This window comes from Martes martes, assembly GCF_963455335.1.
Source record: "Martes martes genome assembly, chromosome: 14".
Classification (NCBI taxonomy): domain Eukaryota; kingdom Metazoa; phylum Chordata; class Mammalia; order Carnivora; family Mustelidae; genus Martes; species Martes martes.
Genome location: NC_137902.1, coordinates 31364405 through 31379084, shown reverse-complemented (window position 1 = coordinate 31379084; position 14680 = coordinate 31364405). Strand labels below are relative to the sequence as shown.

The 14680-nt window shown below is 47.3% G+C and overlaps 1 protein-coding gene across 4 annotated transcripts in view; it reads right to left on the bottom strand.

The window, feature by feature from the left end:
- BLNK (B cell linker) overlaps positions 1 to 14680 on the bottom strand; it is a 111323-nt gene that overhangs the window by 19982 nt on the left and 76661 nt on the right. For all 4 annotated transcript variants that reach the window (XM_080823285.1, XM_080823284.1, XM_080823282.1 and 1 more), the window contains 4 exons: positions 13591 to 13747; positions 10665 to 10831; positions 4550 to 4631; positions 3317 to 3388 (listed from right to left, as the gene is read on the bottom strand). In XM_080823285.1, the coding sequence (XP_080679411.1) occupies positions 3317 to 3388; positions 4550 to 4631; positions 10665 to 10831; positions 13591 to 13747 (478 nt within the window). The remainder of the gene's footprint in view (positions 1 to 3316; positions 3389 to 4549; positions 4632 to 10664; positions 10832 to 13590; positions 13748 to 14680) is intronic.

Sequence of the window (14680 nt, the reverse complement as noted above, 5' to 3'; positions counted from 1 at the left end):
AACACTTTTTAAATGCTACCTCCTTAAAGGAAGTTCAGAAATGCCTGCCCTGTCTATACTCTTCTGACAAAAGCTACAAATAAATCAGCCAGGGGCTGCACAACTTTCTTCCAAATCACACTTAGAGATAAATGACCAAAACTCTTTAATCTTTTCAGTTTGTTTAGACCAGCGGTTCTTAACTGGGAGTATTTTGTACTGGCCCCTCCCCTCCCCCACCACCCCAGGGGACATCTGGCAAAGTCTGGAGACATCTCTGCTTATCACTGCTGCTGGGGAGGGGTCGGTATTGGCATCTGGGGGGCAGGGGAAGCCAAGGGTGCTGCTAAACATTGTAAGGGCACAGGAGCCGGGACGACAAAGAACCATCTAGCCCCAAAGGCCAGCTGTGCAGAGGTCGAGACACCCTGAGTTAGGGTAAAGCTCTAGGTGGAAAGGAAGACACAACTGTCCCCTGGGATGTGTCCCGGGCCCTCCGCCAGACTGGTCATGAATCAAGTCATGCCAAACAAAGGATTCAAAAAATGGTTCGAAGAGCTATCACCTTAGGAGTGAGATTCTTATGTTTACTCAGCTTAATTCCCTCCCCTCCAAGGCCCAGGTGCCACTTTCTTCTCCATGTGAGCGCACCTCAGGAGCCGTCAAGGAGCCAAAGCCACATCCATGAACCAGAGGCCAGTACCATGGTGTGCTGCTCCGACAGACACACCGATCAGAAGCCTTAGCACTTTTGTGTCTATCTAGGCACTGTCTGAGTCTTTAAAGGCTAATGGATGGTTATGCAAAGACACAGGCAAGTTGTCCAATTATTCCTTTTATCAAAATCATCTCTGAAAATGGCACACTCAGAAACTCATTCTAACTGTTCAGGTTTGTCCCTTCCAAATTATCTCACTTCTTCCCTCCTCCTGTACATCCTCCCATCTGTATCCAACAATCACATAACCAAGAAGTTATTTCCTAGTTCAGGTTTGGTTTCTTCTGATGACTCTAGCATTAAAATACAGCTATGCTAGGTTAACAGAAAATCAATGAATAGTAAATCCAATGAGCTAATGCCCTCATGATGGTGCCATGTGATTCCTTAAACACAGACTGTACTGGGGGACTCATTCACTTGCAACTGACTGACTAACCCACCATTTCAGCACCCACTCTGATCCAGGTCCTGTCTAGGCCCTGGAAACACAGCTCTGAGCAAGATGTGGAGCTGAGGGTCTTATAGGAACCACAGGCAGAGATCTCAGGGGAGATTAGAGTTAAAGGGGGGCAGTGCAAGGTATACAGGGTACTACACCATGGGGATCTCCCCCTATGTGAGGTCAGGAAAGGGCTCCTGAGCACGAGAGATTTAAGGCAATATCTTCAAGGAGCTTCTAATATATTTAAGGAGATTAGACTGGGACCTAGCATAATCAGAGAATAGGTATGGGCTGAGTGTAGATGAGAGGAGACTCAGAGCCAAGGAGAGCTCTCTGAGGGCTGTAGAAACCACAAGAGGTTTCTAAGAGGGAGCACCTCAAGCTGGGCCTTGAGGATGGGTAGGGTTTGGTGTCATAAAAGTGAGAACATAAACAAAGACCAAAAAACACAACCCATGATGTACGGCTGTTTGGAGTAGCGGGTGTGTTTAGGAAGAAGTCCTTGTAAAGTAAGAAGAGGCAGACACCAGAGATTACTGAGCTATCATTCTGAAGGAGGGCTTAGGCCTTCATGTATGTTTCAGGGAAAGGTTTTCTGTTCTGGTCACAACAACCCTTCTCCTGAGTTATCAGGAGTTAGGCGTCACCACTCCAGCTGGGACCAAAGCAACTTTGCCATGACCTTTTAAGTTGTTGTGCTGACATGTGTTTCCAGAAGTTAAGATGAGCTGAATAAGGTGGCTCTGACCTCTTCTCCCTATACATAAAGAGCTTGTGGGTTTCGGGGGAAGAGAATAAATAAGACAGGAACTTGTGAGGAAGGCGAACAATTGCTCCAGAAATGAGTCTGTGGCCTATAAAGAAAATAATTTTCTTTCATTTTCTCTCAAGGAGAATGTCCTTTGAAGCAGAACTCAGTCTCCCAATATCTGTATTCAGCCTTCAGCGCGGGGAGGGAAAGGACTGTGTGTGTGTGTGTGTGTGTGTGTGTGTGGGATAGATATGGGCCCAGTGGGGGAAGAACAAAGGAAGTCTGGAAAGGAGGCCCTGCTCCCCCCATGCTGGAACAGGGTGGGGTGTTGGTACTACTCAGTATCAAAGGCCTTGGCCTTGGGGCTGCCAATCTGTACAGCAGACAGCTAGGAACCACAAGTTGTGCATGGTTTGGGTGACATGGTAAAAACTAACTTTGAAATGGAATAAAACTGGCAACGTTTGGAGGTGTTCATCTTAGTGGTGGAGGAGAAAGCCTAGAGGCAAGGGTATGGTTAGTGGACTCTCGATAGGGGGTGTGAAGTGACAACGTAGGGGAAGCCTAGACTAGGGTGGTGGCAACTAAAATGGAAGAGCAGATTCAGGGAAAAGACATAGAAGAGGCTTTGGGAAGAACACAGGCCCTCAGATACATGGCCTACTGGCTGACAGGCACAGAGGACTAGGCCTGCTCCATGGGGAGGGGTGCCATGAATGCACTGAGCCTGAGGCCATGGGAATGTCAAGTTATTCAGAAGAGAAATCAGGTCAAAGTTGGACACCAGAGAGTTATTGGCTTAGACAAGTGAAACCGGAAGAACGGATGAAGCCCAAGGACATGGAAGATAATATTCTTTTCCCGGCACCTGCTGTGCCAGGCACTGCATGAAAGCTCTCCCATGCACAATTCCAGAATTCTCCTGTCACAGGGCAGGGACTCTTATCTCCATGTACAGAGGAGAAAATCTGAAGAGTGGAGAGGCAAAGGACAGGCCCAACGTGGCACACCTGGCAACTGGGAGCACTGGGATTCCAACCCAGGTCTGTCTGCTCCAGAACTCAAGCTCTTCACCACCACACTATTCTGAAAGAAGAGCGGAGGGCTGAGGACCAAGCGGTATAGACACCCTCAGTCAGCACAGGGGAAAAGGAAGGGAATCCAGCAAAATGCCCAGTGAGGTAGCAGGAAAACCAGGACTTAGCTCACAGAGAGCTAAGTGGGGGTGGGCAGGGGCCCTTCAACATAGGGACCACCAGACAATGGAGGAGGACAAGACTTTCTGTCACAATGTATTAAGAAGTTCAGAAAGACAAGTGATTATTTCTTAATATTTGATTTGAGTTGTTTATCTTATTTGGAAAAGATTGAAAAACCAAGTCCCCAAACGTAATCATTTCACCAAATCATGCGTGTACTTTACCTGAAGCTGTCCCTGGAGGAGAGGCTGGCTTTGAGGAGTTATTTGGCTTGATAGATCTATTCACCATGGGAGCTTAAACACACAAACATATACATACATATAACAATCGTAGATACAGTTCATTGTGGAAGATTCACACTTAGGGAAAAATGCATCGTGGCAATGACGGGACCAGGAAATTTATAAAGAGTGGGAAATACACTTAATAAATAGATAAGCCATGAAAAAAGACTTCTCAGAAGAAACATCTTTAGAACAAACATATTAATGATTGAAGGGATAATAAAATTATTTTGTGATAGGGATTTTGTTAAAGTGAACACTGGCTTGCAATTTTGGCAGCCAAACCGGTGGTCTAGGAGATGAAAGAGGTTTTGTTTTCTTCATCAAGAGAAGCGTATGGAACCAATAGCAGTGGGACCAAATTCCCACCTCCCCTGCCACATGCAACACACAGCACTTCTCTTGCATTTTCTGGGGTTTTGGAGCGAGGAACAATGTAATGTCTACTTATGGTTTCATGGTGATGGGTGACAAAGGAGTTCAGGTGGGTCTCGAAGCTGCTGGTGCTTTCTGGGGAGGCGGGAGAGGGCTGCCACTAATTGGCAGAGTGAAAACAGAGTATGACTGCTTCAGAGTCCGGTCTGTGAGATGAGTAATGCCACTCAAAGAGGTGTCCTTTCTCCACAGTAACTCCATCCGGAGTGAAATTGCCCTGCTCCACTCCCAGTCTGAGGGTACGTGGCACCAGCTTTCAGAAATCATTTGTCATTCCATTTGTTATTCCACGAAGGGCTTACCAACAAAATGTCTCCCTTCGCCTGAGATAGCATTACAATTCCATTGTCAGGACACAGAGCGTCTTTCGCTCTCTCACATCTTCTGCCCTCTGTGGACATTGTTCCTGTGCCATAGTTTTGAGGCCAACATGGTGGCCTCTGGCTCTGTGACGATTAAGTTTTAAAGGAAATCTCTCCTAAGTGAGAACAGTTAAATAAGAACCTAGATGCTTTCGGAACTTGAGATGGTAGTATTAGAGCACGGGAGGGGGTGGAGGAAGAACGGTGTGAATGAGATGGGTCTGTCAGGGATGGGTCAGATGCCTCCACCGTGAAGGTGGTGGGTTGGGGGGGCGGGGGGGGAATTTGTGCGTCCCCTCCCCTACCCAATAGTCTTCTGTGCCCCTCCCTCAACTGCTACAGTGTTCAGATGCTTAAAACTACAAACTCTTGCCTTTTTCAGCTGGGAGTGAACTGTCTTCTGTGGGGTGAATGTAGTTCTCATCTTCATCGTCCACAGGGACCACATAATCAACCTGGAAAAGTACAGATGTGAATGAGGAGGAAGCTGTCCAATCCCGGCTTACAGCTGGAAAGGAGTATTTTGTTTTGTTTTTTAAAGATTTTATTTATTTATTAGATACACACACACACATACACACAGCACACAAGCAGGGAGGGCAGAAGGCAGAGGGAGAAGCAGACTCTGCTGAGCAGGGAGCCTGATGTAGGGCTGATCCCAGGAGCCCGAGATCATGACCTGAGCTGAAAGCAGGTGCTAAACTGACTGAGCCACCCAGGTGGCCCAAGGAGTGGTTTTTTAAAATACCTTTTTTTTTTTTTTAAAGATTTTATTTATTTATTTGACAGACAGAGATCACAAGTAGGCAGAGAGGCAAGCAGAGAGAGAGAGGAGGAAGCAGGCTCCCCGCTGAGCAGAGAGCCCGATGCGGGGCTCGATCCCAGGACCCGGGGATCACGACCCGAGCCGAAGGCAGAGGCTTTAACCCACTGAGCCACCCAGGCGCCCCTAAAATACCTTTTTTGAGATTGAATTAAGACACAATTAAATTCCCATGTGAAGTGTATAATTTAGTGGGTCTGGTGTACTCTCAGAGTGTGCAAGCATCACCACAGTCTAAGTTTAGAACATTTTTATTGCCCCCAAAAGGAGCCCAGTACCTTGAGTCACTCCTCATCTACCCCTTCCCCAGCCTAGTCAACCACTAATCTTCTCTGTCTCTAAGATTTGCCCAATCTGGGTGTTGCATAGAAATGGAATCACATAATACACAGTGACTTCTTTCATCTAGCATAGTAATTTCAAGTTCAACCACAGAGCATGTCGGTATGTCATTCACTAGTGTGGACAAACAACATTCCCCGTCTATGAATGTACCGCGTTTTCTTGGTCTGTTCATCAGGTGGTAGACATTCGGGTTGTTCTCACTTTGGGGCTATTATGAATAATGGTGCCAGGGACATTCAGGTACATGTTTTTGTGTAGATGTAAATCTCTCTTGGGAATATACGTCGTGGTGGAATTGCTGGGTCACATGGTAGCTTCCCTTTAAGTCTGAGGAACAGCCAAACTGTCGTTCCAAAGTGTCTGCTCCCTCTTCCATTCCTACCAGGAGCGTATGAGGGCTCCAATTTCTCCACATCCTCACTGACACCTGTTATTGTCTGTCTTTTGAATATCACTATCCTCAGACAGGAAGTGGTGTCTAAGTATGGTTTTGATTTGCATTTCCCTGCTGGTTGATGATGTTAAGCATGTTTTTGTGCGCTTCTTGGGCCTCCTTATATTTTCTTTAGAAAAAAGTCTATTTGACTTCTCCGCCCACTTTTAATTGGGTTGTCTTTTTTATTATTAGGTTGGAAGAATTCTTTCATGCTCTAGATAGAAACCTCTTATCAGATATATAATTTGCGAAACTTTTCTCCCATTCTGCAGGTTGTCTTCTTACATCTTTGGGGGTGTCACTTGCAGCAAAAAATGTTTGATATTGTGAAGCCCATTTTAACTACATTTTTTTAAAAAAGATTTTATTTATTTATTTGATAGACAAAGATCACAAGTAGGCAGAGAGGCAGGCAGAGAGAGAGAGGGGGAAGCAGGCTCCCCGCTGAGCAGAGAGTCCGATATGGGGCTTGATCCCACAACCCTGAGATCACGACCAGAGCCGAAGGCAGAGAATTAACCTACTGAACCACCCAGATGCCCCCCATTTTAATTACTTTTTAACAACAACTACTGTTGTTCCTTGGTTCCGTATCTAAAACACCCCTGTCTAATACAAGGTCACAGAGATTTATACGTTTGTTCTCTTCTAAGAATGTTATAGTTTTAGCTCTTACATTTAGATCTAGGATCTATTTTTGGCTAGTTTTTGTCTTTGGTGGGAGAGGGGCACACCTTCACGTTTTTGCATGTGGATATACAGTTACCCTGGCACAATCTGTTTAAAAATGATTCTCTCCCCACTGAATAGTCATGGCAACTTTGTCAATAATCAGTTGACCATAAATTGGGGGAGGAAGTGATTTTATATTGCTAGGAAGCAAAGGAAATAATCAGATCCCAAATGCGGTTCTTGCAACTCATCTTGGTGGGTAGGCCAGGTGGATTCTAGAGAAACAGAACCCAAACATTTATTGAGCACTTATTGGCAAATGCTCACCTGAGTACTTCCCATGTATTATTTCACTCAGTCCTTACAACAACCCAATAAAGTACGTGCTACTGTCAGCTCCATATTAAGATGAAGAATCTTGAAGAACCCAAGGCACAGAGAAGTGGAGTAGCTTGCTCACATCTTCAGTAGAGCTGGGGTTCAAGAATCAGTTCAAGGATCCACACTCTCAGCCACTACATTCTAGGACCTTCCTGCCTTCCTCTTCTCTTTCTATCTTATTTCTAGCCTCTCCTCATTTAATTCTTATTTCTCATCTCTTTCTTTACCTCCAAACCTGGCCTCTGTGACAGTGGATAAGTTTTCAACCCCTTTGCACCTCATCTGTACCATTTCCTTATCTGTAAAATGGGAATGACAGTACCTATTTCATAGGGTTCTTGGGAGGGCTTAATGGGATAAACACAAATCCTCAGAATACCAGTTGATTCCTAGTACTCATCAAGTGCCCACCATACTTGTCCCTACAGCACAGATGCTCCTTCCTCTTAAGTGTTGCTCCCTCCCCAAGTCTCTGGTTAGTCTATACCCCCATACTTTTCCTGGAACCTGTACAGCAGAGCTAAATATTTTTAGTTATTTATGCTTGTCTTGACTTCTTCTTTTCCTATCTAATGGTTCTGCAAGATCTTGATGTTGGCCTATTTTTTTTTTTTCTTTTTTAACCTCTTTCTTATCTTGACTGTCCATCTGCCCATTCCAGAATGCAGCCTCCTCCATACTTCTCCTTTCCCCACTGGTACAGACTTGCCTGAGCCACCTCCACAAGGCTGCTATTAGCAAAACTCTGCCTCTCCCCATGGGGGTCCACTCTTAACTCTTCACAGAAATGGAGAGCCTTATATAACGCACTGTATTCATTTGTATTCTGTCTGAATTTATAACTTCATACAGATTTGCCAAATGCTGAAAGAATTCACAGAAAGCCCCTAACAGCCGGTCCCCATGTGCTTTTTCCTGCTCAGCTTCTTCCTGCCAGCCCCTTCTCACCCCAAAAGGTCAGCATCACCTCTCAGACAGACAGAGAGGACTGGCCAACGATCCTTTTTCTGTCAGCTGACTTTCTGACTTAAACTACCACTAGAGTAGAAGTCATACCGGAAACTGCTTACGGAGGCAGGCAGGGAACAGCCTTGGGGACAAATGCAGAGGAAGGCTTTGTGCATGTCTCATATGAGTGGTGGGGACTATGACCAGAGCAAATAAAGGTCAGGGATTCACAACTAAGCTGGAGGGTTGCCATGAGGCTCAGCTGCTTTGAGGCCATGATGGCCCTGTGTTGCCAGGCTTTCTGTTTTCAGGAGCAACTAGAAAATGGGATTTTGTAAAGAATCTAGAATATGCTAGGAAGGAACATATGACACACCAAATCTTCCGTGTATGAGGCACTGTATTTAGTGTTATATATATATGTTCTCTTACTAAATCCTTAAAATAACCTGAAGAGATTAAAAACTGAGGCTCAGAGAGGTTATCTGGCTTGCCCAAAGTCACACAGCTAGTAAGAGTCAAAGTGGGATTTTGGGCCTAAACGCTCCCTCTATCTCATTTAAAATTTCTTTTTTCCATCTCCTGCTGGCCTACAAATTATATGAAGGTGGAAATGTGGGTCATTTTACAACATGTTTATATACTATAGGTTTTATCACCTTTGGCATTTAGAAACAAGTTATTTCTGGGGCACCTGGGTGGTTCAGCAGGTTAAGAGGCAGAAGATGTGAACAGGCACTTCTCCAAAGATGACACACAAAAGGCTAACAGACACATGAAAAAATATTCATCATCATTAGCCATCAGGGAGATTCAAATGAAAACCACATTGATACCTCCTTACACCAGTTAGAATGGCCAAAATTAACAAGACAGGAAACAACATGTGTTGGAGAGGGTGTGGAGAAAGGGGAACCCTCTTACACTGTTGGTGGGAATGCAAGCTGGCGCAGCCACTTTGGAAAACAGTATGGAGATTCCTTAAGAAATTAAAAATAGAGCTTCCCTATGACCCTGCAATTGCACTACTGGGTATTTACCCCAAAGATACTGATGTAGTGAAAAGAAGGGCCATCTGTACCCCAATGTGCATAGCAGCAATGGCCACAGTCGCCAAAACTGTGGAAAGAACCAAGATGCCCTTCAACGGGCAAACAGATAAAGAAGATATGGCCCATATACACTATGGAGTATTATGTCTCCATCAGAAAGGATGAATACCTAACTTTTGTATCAACATGGACGGGACTGGAAGAGATTATGCTGAGTGAAATAAGTCAAGCGGAGAGGGTCAATTATCATATGGTTTCACTTACTTGTGGAGCATAAGGAATAAGATGGAGGACATGGGGAGATGGAGAGGAGAAGGAAGTTGGGGGAAATTGGAGGGGGAGACAAACCTGAGAGACTGCAGGCACTGAGAAACAAACAGGGTTTTGAGGGGGGGTTGGGGGTTGGGTGAGTCTGGTGGTGGGTATTATGGAGGGCACGTATTGCATGGGGCACTGGATGTGGTGCATAAACAATGAATTCTGGAACACTGAAAAGAAATAAAATCAAATAAAAAAAAAAAAAAAAAGAAGAGTCTGCCCTCAGCTCAGGTCATGATCCTGGGGTCCTGGGATAGAGCCCCATGTCTGGCTCCATGCTCAGCAGAGAGCCTGCTTTTCCCTCTCCCTCTGCCCTTCCGTCCCCCTCTTGTGCTCTCTCTCTCTCACACAAACAAATAAAATCTTAGAAAAAAACCAAAACAAAAAATCAACCCCACAAGTTATTTCTTCAAAAGCTGCTGTAAGATTATGTCCAGGGATGGTTTAAGAGTTGCCTTTATTGGGCACTTGGGTGGCTCAGTTGATTGGGTGGCTGCCTCAGGCTTGGGTCATGATCCTGGAGTCCCAGGATCAGGTCTTGTATTTGGGCTCCCTGCTCAGCGGGGAGTCTGCTTCTCACTCTGAGCCTCCCCCTTCTCATATGATCCTCTCATTCTCCTTTCCTCAAGTAAATAAAATCTTAAAAAGAAAAAAAAAAAGGGAGTTGCCTTTATTGTTATTTTAATTCTGAGACCATTATACTTGTAGGCTTGTTCTAATGGCTAAGTTTGAGGGCTTGCCTTTGTCCTTATTTAAAATGCAAGTAAGGTACTAGGTATTAGGCCTTCTCCGGCTTTCCTACAACAGTCTGAGTTTATCGGTGCCTTTTCAAACAGGAGCTATTCCACAGGGAATGAGACCCATAAAACACGGGTGCTGACAGAGGGGAGATGACGAGATAAACCCAGAGTGGAGTCCAGGACAGTCGGCTCGGGTGGGTCCCTGGAGAGCAGGGGCTGAGGGAAAAGGGAGTGAGAAGTAAGAGATGCCAAAGGGAAGTGATGGGCCAGGCTCCTCCACAGGCTGCGCAGGGCCTCCCTACCACTAGGGGTCTCCATATTTGTCCCACCACCCATCTCTGCATCTCGCAGGAGAAATGTGAAGTGGAGAGAAAAGAAGGTGGAGGAAAGAAAGCAAGGCAGAAAAGGAGTATAAGGATGGGGAAATCCCTTACGGAGGAACGAGAAGGTTCACAGGAAACCAAGGAGAGAGAGGGAGGCTAATAAGAGGCGCACAGATCCAGCACTGGTATTACCCATGCCCTCTGGAAATGAAAATGCTTAAAATAAGGCCATATATGCCTTCTTAGAGAGAAAAACCTCCTTTCTGTTTACCAGTGCAGAGTTAGAGGGGTAGGTGGTTAGTCTTGGGCAGAGAGAGGGACATGGAGGAGGCGGCCAGACCACCTGGGCCCCTGCCATCTCTCCTCCCCCTTTCTCCGGCCCCTTCCCTCTCCCCCCTGCATCCTGCTTTCCCCTTGGACTGGGAAGCCTTTGGGATAGATTGACCTTACCTCATCCTCAAGTTCTTTGGGTTTGGGTGGGACTTGAGGTTTCTGAAGAGAAGTCAGCGCCGGCAGAGTGGAGGTCACTCTGGCTCTTGCTTTTGCTGAAGGCCAGTCGGGTTTACTGGGAAGTGTCTTGCTGAAGGGTGGAGACTGCCGCTGGCTTGACCGATTGTCTTAAAAGGAACAACCACAAAATGTAAGATGAAAGAGACTCTGGATCATTCCCTGGGCCAAAGTATAAAACCACCCGTGGCATCTCTGTAGTCACCAATGATTAATTTGGGCATTCCTTAAAAGTATAAAATGACATTCGGGCAAAAAAATCAGCTGCCCGTTGACTTACATTATAAAAACCGAAAGAATGTCCTCATCAAAAACATCCTCCCAGGGGAGTGATGGAGACCCACTGGCTCAGGAGCGCCGACCGCCCAGCATGCTGCCCAGCAGAGTGGATGGATGCCCATGGCAGCAGAGTGGCCTCAGAGGGTGTGCTCCTCGAAGCTTCACTCTGCTCTATGAACACTTACGGGCAGGGATGGACTCTCAATCCTCCTTACATGTTAGAACCACCCAGGGAACTTTATAAGAAAATGCCAAGGCCCAGGCCCCACCCCGGACATACTAGCTTGAACTTGTGGGGTGGGTCCTGGCACTATAGGTCTCAAAGTTTCCCAGGTTATTCTAAGGTGTCTTCAGAGTTGCAACTACTCATCTGAGTGAACCTCCATGTTCTTCCCCTCAATGATTTCCCTCAGATCATGGAGAGCCCATGAGTTACCCCTTGTTGGGAACTGTGTCCTGAGCAGGTTTCAGGGAACGAGTGCAGGCTTCCAAGCCAAATGGCCCTGAGTTGGGTCCCCTGCTCTGCCTCTCACTGGTTGCACTTGTTTGGGCTGGTTATTTGTGGCTCAGCCTCTCCAGGACTCATATTCCTCGTTTTTAAAGTGGGGAGGATAATATCCACCTTAGAGGAGTTTGGTAGGGAGTAGGAAGAAAGCAGTGAGGGCGGGGTGGGGTGAGCGGTGCATCTGGGAAAGTGGATGCCTAAGAAACAGGACCAATATACGGATGTGACATGGGGTGGGGGGTGGGGCGAGACGACAGGGAGTCCGTGCAGTGGAATCTGAGCACAGACTCAGACTGACACATTGCAGGAGGCATAGGAGTAACCTGGCATGTCCCCATCCTGGGAACAGCCTAGGTGCTCACACTGGCTTCCACACGACTCCCCCCGCCATCCTTAGCTTCTTGCACCTGCTGCCGCCTGCCACATCCCCACCTGTTCTCCCCGTGGGGCCGCTCCTGCCTCCTGAAAGTGTGTGGTTCACTTCCCGTTGGATGCCTCCTCGGAAGCCTCTTTCTGGGTGCTGGAGCTATGCTTAGGTCTATGGCATCTGCTTTGCTGTGCCCATAACTCTGTCAGGTTTTCTAGTTTTACTGGCAGCTCCTGGAGTTTAATGGGATTTTTTAATGTAAGATAGAAGCCCATCAGAAGCCGCAAAACACAGAAGACAGGCTTTGAAGAGCATGGCCTTGAATGAGCTGCCACGCCACCCTGATGGTGGTTTCCTAGCCTATAACATGGGCCCACTGCAGCCGCTTCCTTCCCAGGGCTGTAATTCTTGAACAAGGTCACAAATATGGTGGGCGGCGTGCGAGGTGGAGAGGTGAAAGCATGGATGTTGGGGGCTGAGAAGCCCAGCATGCGTCCTCACCCTGCCACTTGCAAGTGCTGGGCCCCATTATTTCACTCTTCCTAACCTCACTTTCTTCCTTTGTAAAGCGAGGATGAATACCTCTTCCATAAGATTCCTGAGAGTGTGCAGTAGGCCACTACTGTAACTATAAAACTCTGGGAGTATGTCTGTCTTGCTTGCTGCTGAATGCTCAGGGATCAGCATAGCTCTGGCACACAGTAGGTGCTCAGTAGGTTAATTGTGGCATGAAGCAAGGGGCCATGCTTGGTGCCCTGTAAGGAGGCAGTTAATGACAATGATAACGGACATGGAGCCCTTTGCACATAGGGACATGGTACACATGCTAGCATCACCCTCATCATCACGGACACGCTCCCCACTCCCACTGCCCACCCTTGTTGAGCTTCATTACCCAGAACACAGGCTTCTCCTTGGGGGACATTAAAAACCACACTCAGGGGGCGCCTGGGTGACTCAGTGGGTTAAAGCCTCTGCCTTCGGCTCAGGTCATGATCTCAGGGTCCTGGGATCGAGCCCCGCATCGGGCTCTCTGCTCAGCAGGCAGCCTGCTTCCCTTCCTCTCTCTCTGCCTGCCTCTCTGCCTACTTGTGATCTCTGTCTGTCAAATAAATTTAAAAAAATAAAAATCTTAAAAAACAAAAAACAAAAAACAAACCACACTCAGGCCTGGAGGCTCCATCGGAGCTGTGCCCATTAACCTACAGCTAATTCCAGACTTAGAGCTCCTTACCCTCACCCTAAGCCCCCCGTTAAAAAGCCACAGTCTACGCTCAGTGTGTGACCTGCCTGTGAGGGGATGGGCAGGAGGAAGGAGGGGCAACAGCAGATACTGGGATCCTTGAAGATCACCCTTGTTCTGTACAGAAACCTCAAGAGAAATTCCAGAGCCTTATGTGTAACAAGACCAAAAAGAAGCAGGACTGATCTCAGGGTTGATTTCTCATGGGACTATCTGGAGTTGGCGGGGGTGGTGGAAATAGTCATCAGGGTGTGCTCCTTTTATCTTTTACCTGTTTTCAACATTGGCGATTTAGGAAGAGGACTTTTCCCCCCTGAATGGGCAAGTTTTCCATTTGGGGCACCGTGGTTTCTGAGTGACCAGATGACCGGTGTGGGGTGGTGAGAGTGGGAGGCGCCCACTGTCCTGCCAGCCCGCTTGCCTCCATTCCCCTGCCTGGCAGGCTGAGCGCCCAGGGTCTGGGGGTCTGCCTCACCTATGTACTCGCCCCTGGCGAAGGGCAGGGCTGGGTGGACGGTTCTTGTCTCCTGCTCGCCGGGCGGTGGCTCGTAACTGTCGTCCCCGGTCTCCTCAGCGGGCAGCACGTACATCTCTGAGTCTGAGTGCTCGTCTGGGTGTTCATAGTCGCTGTCCTGCAAGGGCAGACCCCAGGCTCAGTGCCCCATCCAGGCTCCGTCATCAGCCCAGCTCCGGCTTTAGGAGGTGGGAACTGCTCCCCCAGCATAGGAACCAGAGAGCGAGGCTTGGAAGGGTTGGCTAAGCAAGGCTGGGCAGCCATCAGAGGCAAAGCTGGGGTTGAGGCCAAGCCTTTTTGGCCCCAGAATTTATCACCTGAACCACTATCCTGGGGGAGCATGTGGGCCATTTAACAGGAAGGGTGGCTGAAACTCTGCGTGTCTGCAAAGAAGAGCAGTCGGAGATAAAATACATTTTTTAGAGGATAGAAAAAGGACCCAATACAATATACTAGAATACAATACACTAGAATAGAATGACCAATAAGTTTCATTGATCATGGATGCTGAGGGTTGAGGGAAAAGATCAATAAGGAGAGACACAGAACATACAGATACCTTTGAGATGAGGTCTGTTTGTTTTTTAACAGGGTTGGTAAGCTGCAGGGGAGAGGCTTTTCATCTGACCCAGACCCCATTCTCTTCCTTTTTGTTTTTTGTTTCTAATATAAATTGTATTTAAGTCTACATTGAAATGATCAAATACTGAATATTCAATGTATATTGAAAATACATTGGCACAGTAACAGTTCAAAAGGATGTAAATAAAGTCTCCTTCCTGGCCTCTCAGTTCCTCCCCAGGGGCACCGCTCCTAGCTTCTCATGCATTTTGTTCAGAGATCCCTTAGCTAGATGCCACACTTGCATGTATTCACGTGCAGGAAATAGTTGATCCAGGATGGAAGAAGTCCTCTGCACACGCTGCCTGACACCCTGCATCATCCGTGCAGGATTTGCCAGTGAATGCGCGGTGCACCTGCCTTCCGCTGGCCTCCTTCCCCTGCAGTCCTACACCGCCGCAGGTGTGGGGCCTCAGGAGCCCCGTGTTGG